At 40.3% G+C, this 13,302-nt stretch overlaps 1 protein-coding gene across 1 annotated transcript; it reads left to right on the forward strand.

Annotated features, from left to right (window-relative positions):
- Positions 1 to 288: 288 nt before the first annotated feature.
- Positions 289 to 10,192, forward strand: CLBA1 (clathrin binding box of aftiphilin containing 1). Its single transcript, XM_027674260.1, has 6 exons — positions 289 to 333; positions 1,221 to 1,901; positions 5,382 to 5,530; positions 6,987 to 7,116; positions 8,381 to 8,494; positions 9,434 to 10,192. The coding sequence occupies exons 2-6, from the start codon at positions 1,443 to 1,445 to the stop codon at positions 9,599 to 9,601; spliced, it is 1,020 nt and encodes a 339-aa protein (XP_027530061.1). The 5' UTR covers positions 289 to 333; positions 1,221 to 1,442; the 3' UTR covers positions 9,602 to 10,192.
- The last annotated feature ends 3,110 nt before the right edge of the window (positions 10,193 to 13,302 follow it).

Consider the following 13,302-nt stretch of genomic DNA (forward strand, 5'->3'; position numbering starts at 1 on the left):
ATATTTTTCTTTTTCACATCACGATTTATAAAAACAGCCTCTTCCCGGCGGGCAGGAGCTGGTTCTGGTTGGAAGGGCGGCTGTAACCCAAGGGATGCGGGTGCGGACAACCCGGGGCGAGGCTGGAGAGCCGGGGAGGCGCTTCTCAAAGCAAAGGGGAGAGAGAACGGGGGCTGAGGAAGGGCTGGGGCTCCTCTGCCTTCGCTGCTCCCGGGCGGAGGGTGGGAGGGCTCCGCTGTCCCCGGCCGGCCCCGTCCCGCCCCGCACCGCCCCGCACACCTCGGCCCGCCCCTGGCGACCTGCCGGGCAGTGGCGGCGGGCCCTGGAGCGGCGGTAAGGCTGTTCCCGCACCCAACAGGGGGAAAACGCGGGTGGAGGAACCGCCGGGGGGACGCGGGTGGAGGACTCGCTTCCCCGGGGTGAAGCGCCGGCGGCTCTGGGACGCGCATCCCCTGCCCTGCCCTGTCCCGGGGGGCCCCTCCGTGCCCCGTGTCCCTGGGGTCGGGAGGGACCTGCTGCCCCTCCCGGACTATACCTGGGCCGCCTTCGGGGGGAACCTGGGGAAAAAACACACAAAATTTGTTTTGTTAAGCACAGAAAATACCTAAGAGCGGCCAGAAGTGGGTTTAGTGTGTGTTCTAACCTGCCCCCCCCCCAAATAGCTCGGAAAAGTACTTGAGGAGATGGGGTTAATCTAATGATAATTAGTTAATCTAATGATAATCTCGTAATAAATGCTAAAATGATCACCACCAGTGTCATCTACAATGCCAAACTGAACTTATTAAACATGCCTCAATTACTCAAATAGTTGGAAATACTGTATTTTTATAGGATTACCATCGAGAAGGGGCAGCCCATACAGACAGAAAGAGCACTGCTTGGGTGTGCAAGAGGTGGATGAAATAGTTATGGAAAATGTTTTCGAAGTGTTGGATTTTGTTTATAGTTATTTTGGTTTGTCTCCTGTATACTCAGTACTGAGTCAATATCCAGCAACTTCTGTTACATATTTGCTGAATATTGTTCACTAGTTTAATGGTTTGTGGGCAGAGAGTTGAATATAAATTTTAAATAATTTTGCCTACAGCAACTTTCAGTGGATAATACTGGAATGTGTTTATTTTAACCCTAGCATTCTTTCTCCTACCTTATCAACGATCTTTATTCCTACACAGCCCTTATCACAGAAGTATTTATTTCTAATCCTTTTTTTGCAGGCAAATATCTTACACAGAAAGTGAGGCTGAATTACGTGCACATGCCGATTACTGGAGGAGAGGCTGAAGGACATCCTGTTTTGATTTAGCAGTGTTGTTATTCTTTGGGGTGAAATGAAGAATTTGATTTTGTTTTGGAAACACTCGGATTTCTAATGCAACTGAACTTCAGTAACCTTTTTGCAGTACGGATTTCAACAAATTAATTTTTCTCAAACAAAGATGCAGAAGCTGTCAGTAGCAGAAAGTCTTACTAATACAGACATGTCACACCAGGGGTCTCCAAAAGACCTGGCATCTGAAGCAGGTGGTGTGTCTGTCAGTGGAAGTGACTGTAACAGGAATGACAAGACAAATAATGAAGAAATTATTAATCTCCAAGTAATGCAGCAAAACCTCCCTGTAACGAACAGCAAAGGGAGAAGTTGTGAGGGGTTTTCTGAGAGCAGTCTTAGTACCTCAGAACCCAGTGGTTCCTGGGGTGATTTTGAAGGCTTCAAGGAGTCGTTAGACAAATCGGGGAGATTCAGTCATAATCTTGAAGTTTTGGTGAAGTCAACAAAACCTTATGGAGCTGACACGGAGTTAAGCAGCGGATGCTGTAGCCCTTCTGCTGCCCAGCTCTGTGCTGAGCCATCTCTGTGCAGTGGGATACAGGAGGCTTTGGGCTCTCTGAATGAGGTATGTGATAATAGTAAACCAAGGACCAGAAATGTTTGTGTTATGGCTTCCTACATCTCAAGTTTTGTATCTGTCTTCTCTATAGAGGGTAATGTTGTACAGGGAGAGAAACTGTCAAGCTACTTTGGAGCTAACTCAAGTGGAACAAAAGCAACTTCTTTACAGTGTTTGACAAATACTTAAGTAGTCCTGCTGGAGAGCCTTAAAGAATGTAATGCACTACTTTGCTTCTAGACACTAGGAAAAAGTAAACACGTAGAAACCATGAGCCCTGCCCTGAAGCACATGCAGTTTAAAATCTAGACAAGAAAGAGCATAGGAAACAAAAAATTGGGAAGGTGGGTGACAAAAGCAGGGTGGATAGAAATTCTAAGAGTTGCCTGCAAGCTCACTGAAGAAAACCAACCTAACATTGAGTTAGAAATTGGTAAAAACAATTATTTTTTTATTTAATATAGTGCCTGAATAATATCAACAGTCTTTCTGGAATTTTAGACTGATGGTGGTAGTAGTTAATGACACACACACGCACACACAAAAGAATAGAAATCTTTTATTGTCATTTATTTTTATAGCATAGGATGTTACATTCTCTCATATGATGTTACAGGTAAATACTGTAATGTATCCTTATCAGCACAAAGAAAGGTTCAGGTAAAGGGTTAGACCTTGTTGCGATGAATGTGTTTTCATAAGGACCAGACATGCATCACCAAAAGGGGAGGAAAGTAACAAAAAGGAAGAGAGAACATGAAAATACAGAACAGCCCCTCCCTGTTCTTGCTATTTTTATCCTAAATTACAACATTTGGAAAAAAAAGAGAACAATCAGCTAAGACTTCCATGGGGTTAATCTGTAGCAGCAACAACTTAACTCCTTGCAGTCTGTTAGATGAGTTTTAATAGGTGTAGGGAACCGGGGGTTTTCTGGAGACAGGTTTTCTTGCCCTTGCCTAGGAATTTTACTTGTTGCACAGGTATTATTCGGGAAAGCACAAAGATGCAGGTGGGATAAGCTGCCCACGCTGATTGAGTGGAGATACACAAGATTCCTGGTTGTTGATGTGCATAAACAAAGAACTCAAATTTTTTGTAATGCTGAAAATGACCGACAAGAAGTCTTCTGTTGAAAAAAACAGAGTATTGTAATGATTGGAACTGGAATAGAATATAGCAGGTTGCTTGGCTTCTTTCCAAAAGCAATAGATCTTAGTCTTACTGAAGCATTTGCTCTATTTTGCATCTATTAAAGGCAAAAGGAAATGTCCAGTACGAGCTAAATAAATTAACCATCCTTAGAGTTTCACATTGGCTTTTCTTGTCAAGGGTAGAGAAACAGCTGCAGTGCTGAGAGAGATTTGAGTGTAGAATGTATGTGTAGCTTGTCCTTTATCCCTGTGCTTTTTGTGTTGTTTGTTTGAGATCATAAACTCTTTGGACTGGGGCTCTGTCTTCCGTGTGGTCAATAGAAAAAATGCCAGTTAGGTTGGAGGGACCTCTGTGGATCATCTGAGGTCAGAGGTCTGACCTTCAATATTTATTGCTTCAGTTAATTAAACTATGTTGATCTGGAGCAGAATCATGTATCTTGAGATGGAAACAATCGCTAATTTCCTTGTAGTAGCTGGATGTTTTGCCTACATAACTGAACACTTAAAGGATTTTTCATGTGCTCTTTAAATACTGGCCTTTGTGAGAGGGATGGGTGCACGTGTTTAAGCCCTGTGGTGTTCTGATATAATGGGATAGAGAGGATTTAGTCAGAAAGCACAGTTGTGAAATGTGTGCGTTCATGTTTTTATAATTAGTACAAAGCTACAAGATAAGTGGAAATGTACCCAGATTTGGTTTTAGAAAGACACACTGAAGTAGACAGTAATAAAGGTAATAAAAAAACTTGCATTTTTCATCTGGCTTGGCTATACTGTAAGTCAGTGACTTTTATGTGTGTTGGAGAAGCATCACAGGCTCTAAGGAGATACTACAATTGAGGTAGAGCTGTGCTCCCCTTGATGCACACTCTCTGTGGCTATAATTGCCCCCCATCCTAAAGCCAAGAGCAGCTGCCTGGCTTTCCCTTAACTCCCATCCCATTTCAGTTTTGGTACCTGCCAGGAAGTGTTTTATCCTTGACTGTCAATGCTTTAGCAAGTTTGCTTTCACAAAATTCTGCTTCTCAGGCATCTTTCAGGATCCTGTATGTAGTATCTATGTTGTAAGTTGAAATAATTTACAAAGTGGTTGAAAGTATTGTGACACTTTGGGCAAGATTCAAAGGATTTTACTCTCTGAGTGTCCCAGCAGCTGCTGATCAAGATAGGCATTTTAGCAAGGCCCTGCTTCAGGAGGGAGCAGCGTGGGGCACAAATTCTGTTCCTAGAAGCAGGCTCAGAAGTACAGAATCCTTCTACCAGCTCTGTTGATTCTGTCCACTTATCATTAGATTAAATCCATACTCTCTCAGTATTCACTGCACTTGTCTGAATTCAATATAATAAAACTGTGGAAGTACCTCAGTTTATTTCAGCTGTTTCAATTACAATTAAATGAAACTGTCAAAATATGGAGTATCCATACTTAGATTTTTCAGATTAAATCGTTGCTTGCTGGGCAAAGAAAACAAACTGACTCGTTCCATTCTCTTGTTTTCACACAATGTTGCTGCTCCTGGATTGCAGTCCCTTGGAGGGATGGTGAAGTCAATTAATTCCTTTTATTTCGAAAATTGCAGTAACTCCTTTGAAGGAATAAAAGGACACAGCTTCTGAACCAGATGGCATGATAACATCCCTTTAGGATAGGATGTAAATTATGCACATTTTCCCTTGTATATGTATTTCTTAGTCATTCGATAACCCTGATACTTCCAGTAGGCCTGTTTGGATCACTCCTGTGGCTGTGTTCAGTCTCTCAAACTTCCTCCTCATCACTGCTGGAGGAGTAACAAGTATGCAAATCTGGCTCTGATTTTTAATATGGAAGAAGTTTGGTGCAGATGCAAAGATATAGAGACATCCTCACCCCAGCTTTTCCACAGACCTACACAATGCAAATATTTACTGGTAACTGTAGCATTTAGCAGTTGTGTTACATTTGGCTGAATTAGGAGTTTTTGAATACTGAGTTAGCAAAACAAGCTTTGGAGTTGATGTGTGTGTCAGATTTGTCCTGAATTATCTGAGCAGAAGAAGGAGTCCTGAGTGCTAAATAGGCAAACCAGTCTATGATTTAGAAGCTGGGAAGTTGGAGACTGAGGTTCTTCAGAAACTCTTGGATTCTTGCTTCTCCTCCTCTAATTCTACATAAACACTCAAAACGCTGAACTATGGGCTCAGTCTCTCTGTGCCATTAATATTAATATAAATATTTAAAACAATAAGACAATCTCCAGAAAAACTGTAGTCTTTGGACTAGGTCCTTCATGGACTGTGGGGGTGACCTGTATAACATATGTAATAAAACTCTCTTTTCTTTTTCTAGGCAGACCACAGCTATGAGGATTTATTTAAGTTGGGCTTTCCAGAAGTCTTTGTATCACAGTCCACAGAAAGCATAAGAAGCTTAGAGCAAGTGCTTGATACAAATAATGAAGATGTTGGGATAACTGAACTTCTGAAGAATCAACTTTGGTAATGAGTTTCGATCAACAGTTTAAAAAAAAAAAGTTCCTCAGCAATCTCAGCAATTACACAGTTTATTTCCTAATGTAAAAATCAGTGGTACACTCAAAAATCTTTCTTAACACTACGCTCTTCATTTCAGCAACTTTGTGCTGTATTGTTAGAGGAAATGGATGGTGTTTTAGCCATTGGAAAACAATGAAGGGAATATATCAAAATTACAAATTCCTGCTTAGGGTTTTTCCTGCTGTTGGTGTGCCTTCTTATGACTAAGCCTCTGGAATGCCAGAACCCAACAGGCAGCCTGTTCTTCCTGTTTGCTTGTCCTTTCTTTACAGCACATCCCACTTATTTCTTCATCATCAGAGGCTGCTGCTTCTACCAACAACCCACAAGCTTTTTTTTCCCCCCTATTTTCCCAGTTAGTAACTTCTTCTCATGTTAAACCAGATGTGCTTCAGAATCTGTGGTGCATCTGGCTTCTTTCCTGGGTTGTGTTAATAGCAATTATCATCATTAACTAAGATTTCTCTTGCAACAGCTGGAACGCTTCTAGATTTGTTACATGTTTGTGAGGGATCAGCAGCTGTTGAGCAGTATTGTAGTTACTGAACAGTATTGTATTTGTTTTTGCATAACTCTGAGGCTTTGCATCTAGAAAGTTGGGTCAGACTATACTTGGGAAAGGTCCTAGGACTCAAAAGAAATGTAGTTAAAACATTTAATGTGAGCATCCTTTTGGCAAGTTCTCTTCATATGTGTTATATTTTAATCAACATCAAATTGTGGAGAAATATATATAAAAGGGACTGCAGTATTATATCAGAGTACCAACTACAGACAAAAAAGCCCTGACCTATTGTGATTAATAATTCAGGTCAATGATAACTACATCCTGTACTAAATGAAGTCCAACTGGATTTTTATATGTGATGAATGCAATGTGAGAATCGAAAATACCATGTGGAGAGAGCTCTGTAATTCTCACCATTTCAGCAGTGAGCACCTTTGGCTTGGTTTGTAGCACAGGCACATCCAAAGCAGGTGCAGGTCACCCACCTGAGCAGCAGGTGCCGCAGAGGAGGACTGTGACCTGTGGAATGGAGAAAGGTTTGAGACACAGAAAACGCAAAGTGCAGAACTAATAGGGCTGAACTCTGCCCACATTTCACAGAAGCAATTGAATGATGTGAGCTGTTGGCATATAACACTCTCTGAAATGTGCTTCTAATGCCCTTCTTGTCTGAAAAGTCATGTTGGCTTACTGTTTCCTCTAGTTGTCATGCAAGCTAATTAGTACATTGGGTTGATAGTTTGTCCGAATGTAGAAGGAGTTTTAAGATAAGTTGCTTGTTAGATCGAGGTAGGGTAGTAGACAACTGTATGTAGGGAAAATAACAAAGTTATTTACATTCACTGGAAACCTCATACAGCTTATAACCTCAAACTCTGTTTTGTTTTCTAGGATCAATTCTGGAAACCTGTGGAGAACACTTAGAGACTCTGATAATACCCCCATCTTAAGACATCCCTGGAGTAAATCTCATTGCCAAGAAAACCTTCTGAGTGTTCTTGGAATAGATGCAAATCAAAAGGTAATTGAACAGTGATTTGCCAGTGTGGCAGCATAAACACTTGGTTAGGAGTCTGGTCCTCTCTCAGCTATACATGCAGATGCATGAGGGACTAGATCTGGGTGAGTCAAAAAGTTTTTTTTACAGAGAGCTTTTTAAAGTGATAGTTTAGTGTTTCCTCATATTTATGTGCAAGTAACCATGAAATTGTGCAGGATTGAACTTTGATTGTCTTTACATTGAACTCTCCCCTACATAGTGCCCTGTTGTTAGATGGTATTTTGTTATAGATGGAGAATTAGCTTTCAGGTGTGTGTGCAGTAGGACTGTTTACTTTTTTTGCTCAGAGTATGAGAAAACTGTTAGCCTCTAATATCTTTCCGTTACGTGAAAATTAGACTTGAATCAGGGAGTCTGTTAAAGTAATTACTGGATGTTTTTACTGTATAGGAACTGAAAGTGTGTTCAGCTTCCCTTTTCCTCAGATTATTCCTCTGTCTGCTTTTGCAAGGCTTGAGGGAGAATATGTTTTAAATTGAATTGAGACCAAACCAACAGTGTTGAAAGATCTCAAATAAGAATGTCTCTGTTTAATCTCTTGTTTTGAGAAGGTGAAATTGTCTCAGATGATTAAGTATTCAGTTATTTAGTTGGGATCAATTAGTCACAAGTAATTTTCAGAAATAACTGTTTCAGTTGATATGTGATTGCTGAAGCATGGGGTTGGCAAGCTACTGATTTTTTGGGCATATTTGACTTTTCATGCAAGTTATATACAAACAGAACGACAGTGCTGAAGGTAGAAGACCTATTCTGCACTTGTAAGTCACTTTTACAGAATTGTGATTTAACAGAGAGAGAATGGGAGACATTTCTCCAACACAATTAAACTCCCATTCTGTTCCTTTCTAGACCACAGATACACCAGCATTAAATCAATGCCCAGGCAGCTTAAAGTTAAATCATTACTTCTTTTCTGTTACAGGAAAATTACATTGCTTTTAAAAATACTGATAAGGGTATATTTCTCAGCAATGTTTTGGCATTAATTAAGGCTAATTTTAACTGGAAATGGCTTTTTTATTAATGGGAGTCACAAATAGATTCATGTGAGTAGGTAGAACTGGTTTTAGCCTAATGCAAAGGGGAACACATGATGAAACACAGCTTCAGAAAGTAAAATTTAGTGGTGGTTGTTATTTGAGGGAAACTTCTCTTTAGGTTATATACTTTGAGATCAGATAGAAATGTATAAATAAATTCATAAATAAAATGTTTTTTTAAGGACATTTCAGAGAACCAGGATGATATTTTTGAGGAATCAAATGTCAAAAATAATGATGACTTCAGATTTGATGGATTCAGTATCAATGACTGCAAAGCATTGATCCAGACCAAGGTAAGAATTGCTCTGAAAGAACTACAGAGTGTATTTTACATGTTCCTCTCTGCTGTAGCCAGCTGTTCTAGCATATGTCTTCATGTAATTGTTTGGTCCTGGTGTAATTATTTGGATATGGAGTTGTTTTTTGCTCTTTGAAACCTCTCTGACAGCTTTAGAAAAGGTACCTGGGCACTTGTTTGTTTCTTGCTAAAGCAATGCAAGTTGGAATGAAAATTATGTTGTTCTCCATTGTTGTAAAACACCTCAGTCTCATTCTGTTTTTTTAACAAAATATTTTGGAGGAATATTCTTCATCCAAGGTCCCTTCCCCAGTGGAGAATAAGCTTGAGCACTGTTGTTGCTGTGGACACAGACAGTCTGAGGCACACTTCCATTGCTCTGTTTCATTCTATTTACTGCAATGGACAGTGAAGGTGTGTAACTGCTCTGGGAACCTTGTACATAAGAGATGATAGGCTGGAGATTTCAGAAATAAAGAACTAAAAGAGACTGTCCAGCTCATTCCTTCATAGATCAGTTCTGCTTTCTTAATTGAGTACGTGAGGGAGGGATCACAGTGGCTGAATCACACTTGGAAAGTGTAAACTATAGAGACAGGGTTTAGACAAAGGAGAAGTGGTTTAAAATAGATGAAGAAAAAGTGAAAGGAATCATGATACAAAGTTAAGGTAACTGGGCAAATTTTTTTCTGGAACAGACTTGCATTTTGGGGTCTGAGAGTAAAATTCGTTACAAAACATATGTTGCCATCTAATTTTAAGAAAGTAAAATCATATAATGGGATGTTTTCCACTTATCTTCCTAGCTGTGTCCCTTTCCCCCCCATGCTAATTTTATTTTTATGAACATTTATAAAAGTTAAGTTGAAATATGCAAAGTGATTAACTTTCTGTAGGATGGAAAAAATTAACTTCAGTTTTCTTTTTCACTCAGCTTTCTGTATCATCAGATTCCAGACATGGTCATCTTTTCACCTGTAACCTCTTTTTGAAAACCACACCATCAAATGAAAACACACAGTATATAAAAATCCCAAGGAAGAAGCACCTTTTCACTACAAACAACCTAAAAATGAAATTTTTCAGTAGTGATGTTTGTTGAACTAAATGCACTTTTAAACCTCTTGTTTTGTTTTGTTTTTGAACTGAATGCAGTTTACCTTAATTTTGTTACTGACTTGGTACTACAGACTACAGCTGTTCTTTAGGAAAGTGACGTATTGCTGTATATGAGGTACCTAAAGTCACATTATTAGAAGAGATTTCTCCTCTTTAGCTGTGAAGTTAAAGGTGTAACTTTGTCCTGCTAAGTTTTTCTGCAGAGTTGTGTCTCTTACAGTAAATGCTGCAGCTGCTATCACACCTTAAAAGATACTCTGTTGGAGTCTCCTGAACTACTGACCTTTCAAGCCTTAATGCTTCTTCAGTCAAAAACTTCCTTTCCCTGCCAAAATCTACACACAGCTCAGGTGTGTTGTAATGTGTGCCCTGTCACCATCTCTGCTCATACTTGGTCCAGTTCAGATCAGCTGAGATCTGCTGCTTTGCCACTGCTGGATGTAATGAGAGGAGCCTCCTACATCTGGGGTCTTCCACTGGGATTTAGGAAAATAAAACTCTGTTAACTTCTGTCTGGTAAAGCCTGCTGTGGTGATAGGGGTGGGGGCAGTGAAATGTTTTGTCCTGGCATTGGTTTCTGACTGAAATAAATCACCTCGTTGAAGCTGATTGTAACAGGACTTGTTGGATTCATTCAGCCACACTTACACCACACATAACCTGCTTGTTAAAGCTGAGCAGTGTTGTAGTTCGGGACTTGCACTGCACAAAAATGCTGTAAATTGCTGCTCTTTTAAAATTTTATAGTAACTATCGACTGTTGCCCGTCTTCCTGCAGCTTGGGTGCCACAGGGGATGCACTTCACTGTCATTCAGAGAATCCATGGTGCTCCCCTGCCAACTGCAACAGCTTTATTTATGCATTGGTAGTAATTTTTACACAAGTTACTAATCTATTTGCTGCTTTGGCCATATGAAAATTTTATATGGCTTTTTGTTTTAAAGACTTGCTAAGCACTGCAAGTGATGTTTTACGTGTAAAAAGCTGGGAACAAACTTGGGTGTTCCAAAACTAAGTCAGTTAATTATTTAATAATGTGCCTATTCTCTTCTTAGAATTAAAAATATTATAAAGCACTGACAGACTTCAACCCTTAACCTAGTCAACTGTTCAGCAGTGACATTATAATTGCTGTAATAACTTTAGTAATGCTTATGATACCTTCGTGCTATTAGCATGGGATTAGCTGTGCACTGGCTACTCAGTAAGTGGAGCAGAGCATTTGGAAAAGTGCTGTTTGAAAGTGGCTCTGCAGCTTCCCTGGCCTTGGAGGGAGTTCTGCAATGCCAGCCTGGAAACTCCATGTGGATAGAAGAGCAGGGTTAACTTCTTCAGTAAACACTGGATTTCAATTCATTTTCCATTTCAATTGTATTCTTTCAGAGCACCTAAATATGTATTAAATAGGTTGTAGTCATAAGCTCACAAAAATAATAAATTGCCAAAAAAGGGTGAATGAATAGTTGGGGTTGGTAATTATTAAAATTAATTATAAGACTAAAATCCCACTTTTTTTGCTTTCAGACAAGCGGGGCTCTGCAGAGGGGCTTGAAGGGGCAACCTGTAGTGTGTGTAGCACTCGCTGATGCACCGGAGCCCAGACCCTCTTTCCCTCTGGGCTTTCAAGTTTGCCTTTGCTTTTGCTAACATTGGATAAAAGTACTGAAGAATGTTTTGCACTGTTACTCTGGGAAAAGGATGAATACATCATCTCTCCCTCATAGTACCAGGTTTTACAGCCCTGTACAAGGTACAGAATGGAAATGAAAAAAGGTTCAGCCCTTATGATTCACTGGGATAAAAAAGCTACTGGGGTTCCAAAGGTGAGAGGCTCCGCCTTTCAAGGTCTTTCCCTTTTGGGCAGATGCTTTGAGCCACCTGAGCCCTAACTGCTGCATAAGAGAACTGAGAGACCTCTTAACTCCTGTTTCTAGCCTGAGATTAATGAGTTCACCTCTTCTAGGGAAAAGAGCAGCAAAATTCAAATTACAAAGTAATTCAATTCTGCTTCAAGGCTGTGGAGTCCTGGCAGCCCCCCAGCCCTCATCAGAATTTGGACACGATCTGTGTATTTGGTGGCACCCACAAAGAGAAAACTGGACTCAAGTGACAAGAGATCACTTTCACAAACCAAAGTGTAGCCAACCACCATCAGGCACACTGCGTAGCAAACAGCGGCCTTGCCTTCTGCAGTTATCCTGGGAAACAAGGGGTGCCGGAAACCCCTCTGGCGTGTTTTGCACAAATAGTGGCTGTTGATTTCCTTTAGTCATTTCCTTGTTCCTGCCATCCCCGGCACCCGGCAGAACGTGCCAGCAACAGCCGCGCACCCGGAGTGCACGGCTGCACCCAGAGGCACCAAGGGCCTGTGCTGTGAAAATGGTGCAGGGAGGATATAAAACTTTGTGTCTTAGTACGTTTTAAGCTACGATTTTCATCATTTCTCATCTTAGTTGTGAGCTCTCAGCTGTGAAATCCTGAGTTTTGATGAACTAGACATGTTACTGTGCTCTGTGTTTGCGGAAAGCAAATACCACAGATTTCTGACATTTGCTTAGGATTTTGAAAAGGTGAAAACTAGAGAAAGGCAAGAGTTTTGGACAGCAGAGCTAGACAGGAATGCCTCTTTCCTCTGCTGAGATTAGAGGGAAATATGCCCATAGAACAAAGTTTTACAAAGTTCCAATCAGTGATGTAATTACTGAAATGCTTCCTTTGTGGAAGGAATGCTGCAAACAGCTTTGCAAAAAAACCCAAAAAACAAACTTAATTGTGAAAGACTGAAAATTTTTCAACGCATATTCTAAAATGTGGAATTTAATTAATATTAACAATAAAAAGAGATTAAAAAGGAGGAGAGACATTCAGACCCCAGAATAGTTTCTAAGTATACCATTAAGTACACTGTTGGTTGCATATAGAGAAGATGGAGTGAAAAACAAACAAAAGAAATCTTGTAAAAGCTTAACAGTTTTTTTCAAAATGCAGACTCATCTAAAAAGATCAGTTTTCATAGTTTAAAAAATGGGACTTCCTGGAGTACTCCTACTCCAGTTAAGACGACAGAGGGAATTTGGCTAAAAATGAGTTCAATTCAAATTAATTGTTAAATCCCAAACTTCTTTGTGGATATGAGTTTAACTTTCCAGATCCACTCTGGAATATTTAAAGAGAAGCAGCAATGCAGCCAGCAGATGCAGCAGGCTTACTGCAGTCACATCCAGAAGTTTCTGCTTCTTCTACTGAAAAATGGGTGAGAACCTCCAAAATTGCCATCCCATGACACAGTCTGGGTGCCAGAGCATAGCCAGTGTAGCTGTAGCTTAGTGCTCTGCTGGGATAAGCGGGGTCCTAATGAGAGGAAAAATGTATGGAATGAAGTTGCAACATTCTTTTCTTTTTCAATTCAGGCGAGCTGTGAATGCTGGGCAAACCCTGAAATGCCAGAAATCTTCCAGCTTCCCTGAACATCTGCTTTAATAACACACACTTCTACAGACACACTTCTGTGACTTCACACAACTTAATTCTTCACTTCTAATATTGGTTTTTAGTAACTCAAAATTACAACTCATCTTCCTCTCAGAACTAACAGATAGGCTATTTTGTGTGTTTTACTCTTGCTTGAGCTGGGAAATTAGTCTTTTTAAGTGTCCCTTCCTGCACACAGAACACAGAGCTGG

The sequence above is a fragment of the Neopelma chrysocephalum genome, unplaced genomic scaffold (genome assembly GCF_003984885.1).
Source record: "Neopelma chrysocephalum unplaced genomic scaffold, ASM398488v2 Primary Assembly neopelma1_24, whole genome shotgun sequence".
Taxonomy (NCBI): Eukaryota; Metazoa; Chordata; class Aves; order Passeriformes; family Pipridae; genus Neopelma; species Neopelma chrysocephalum.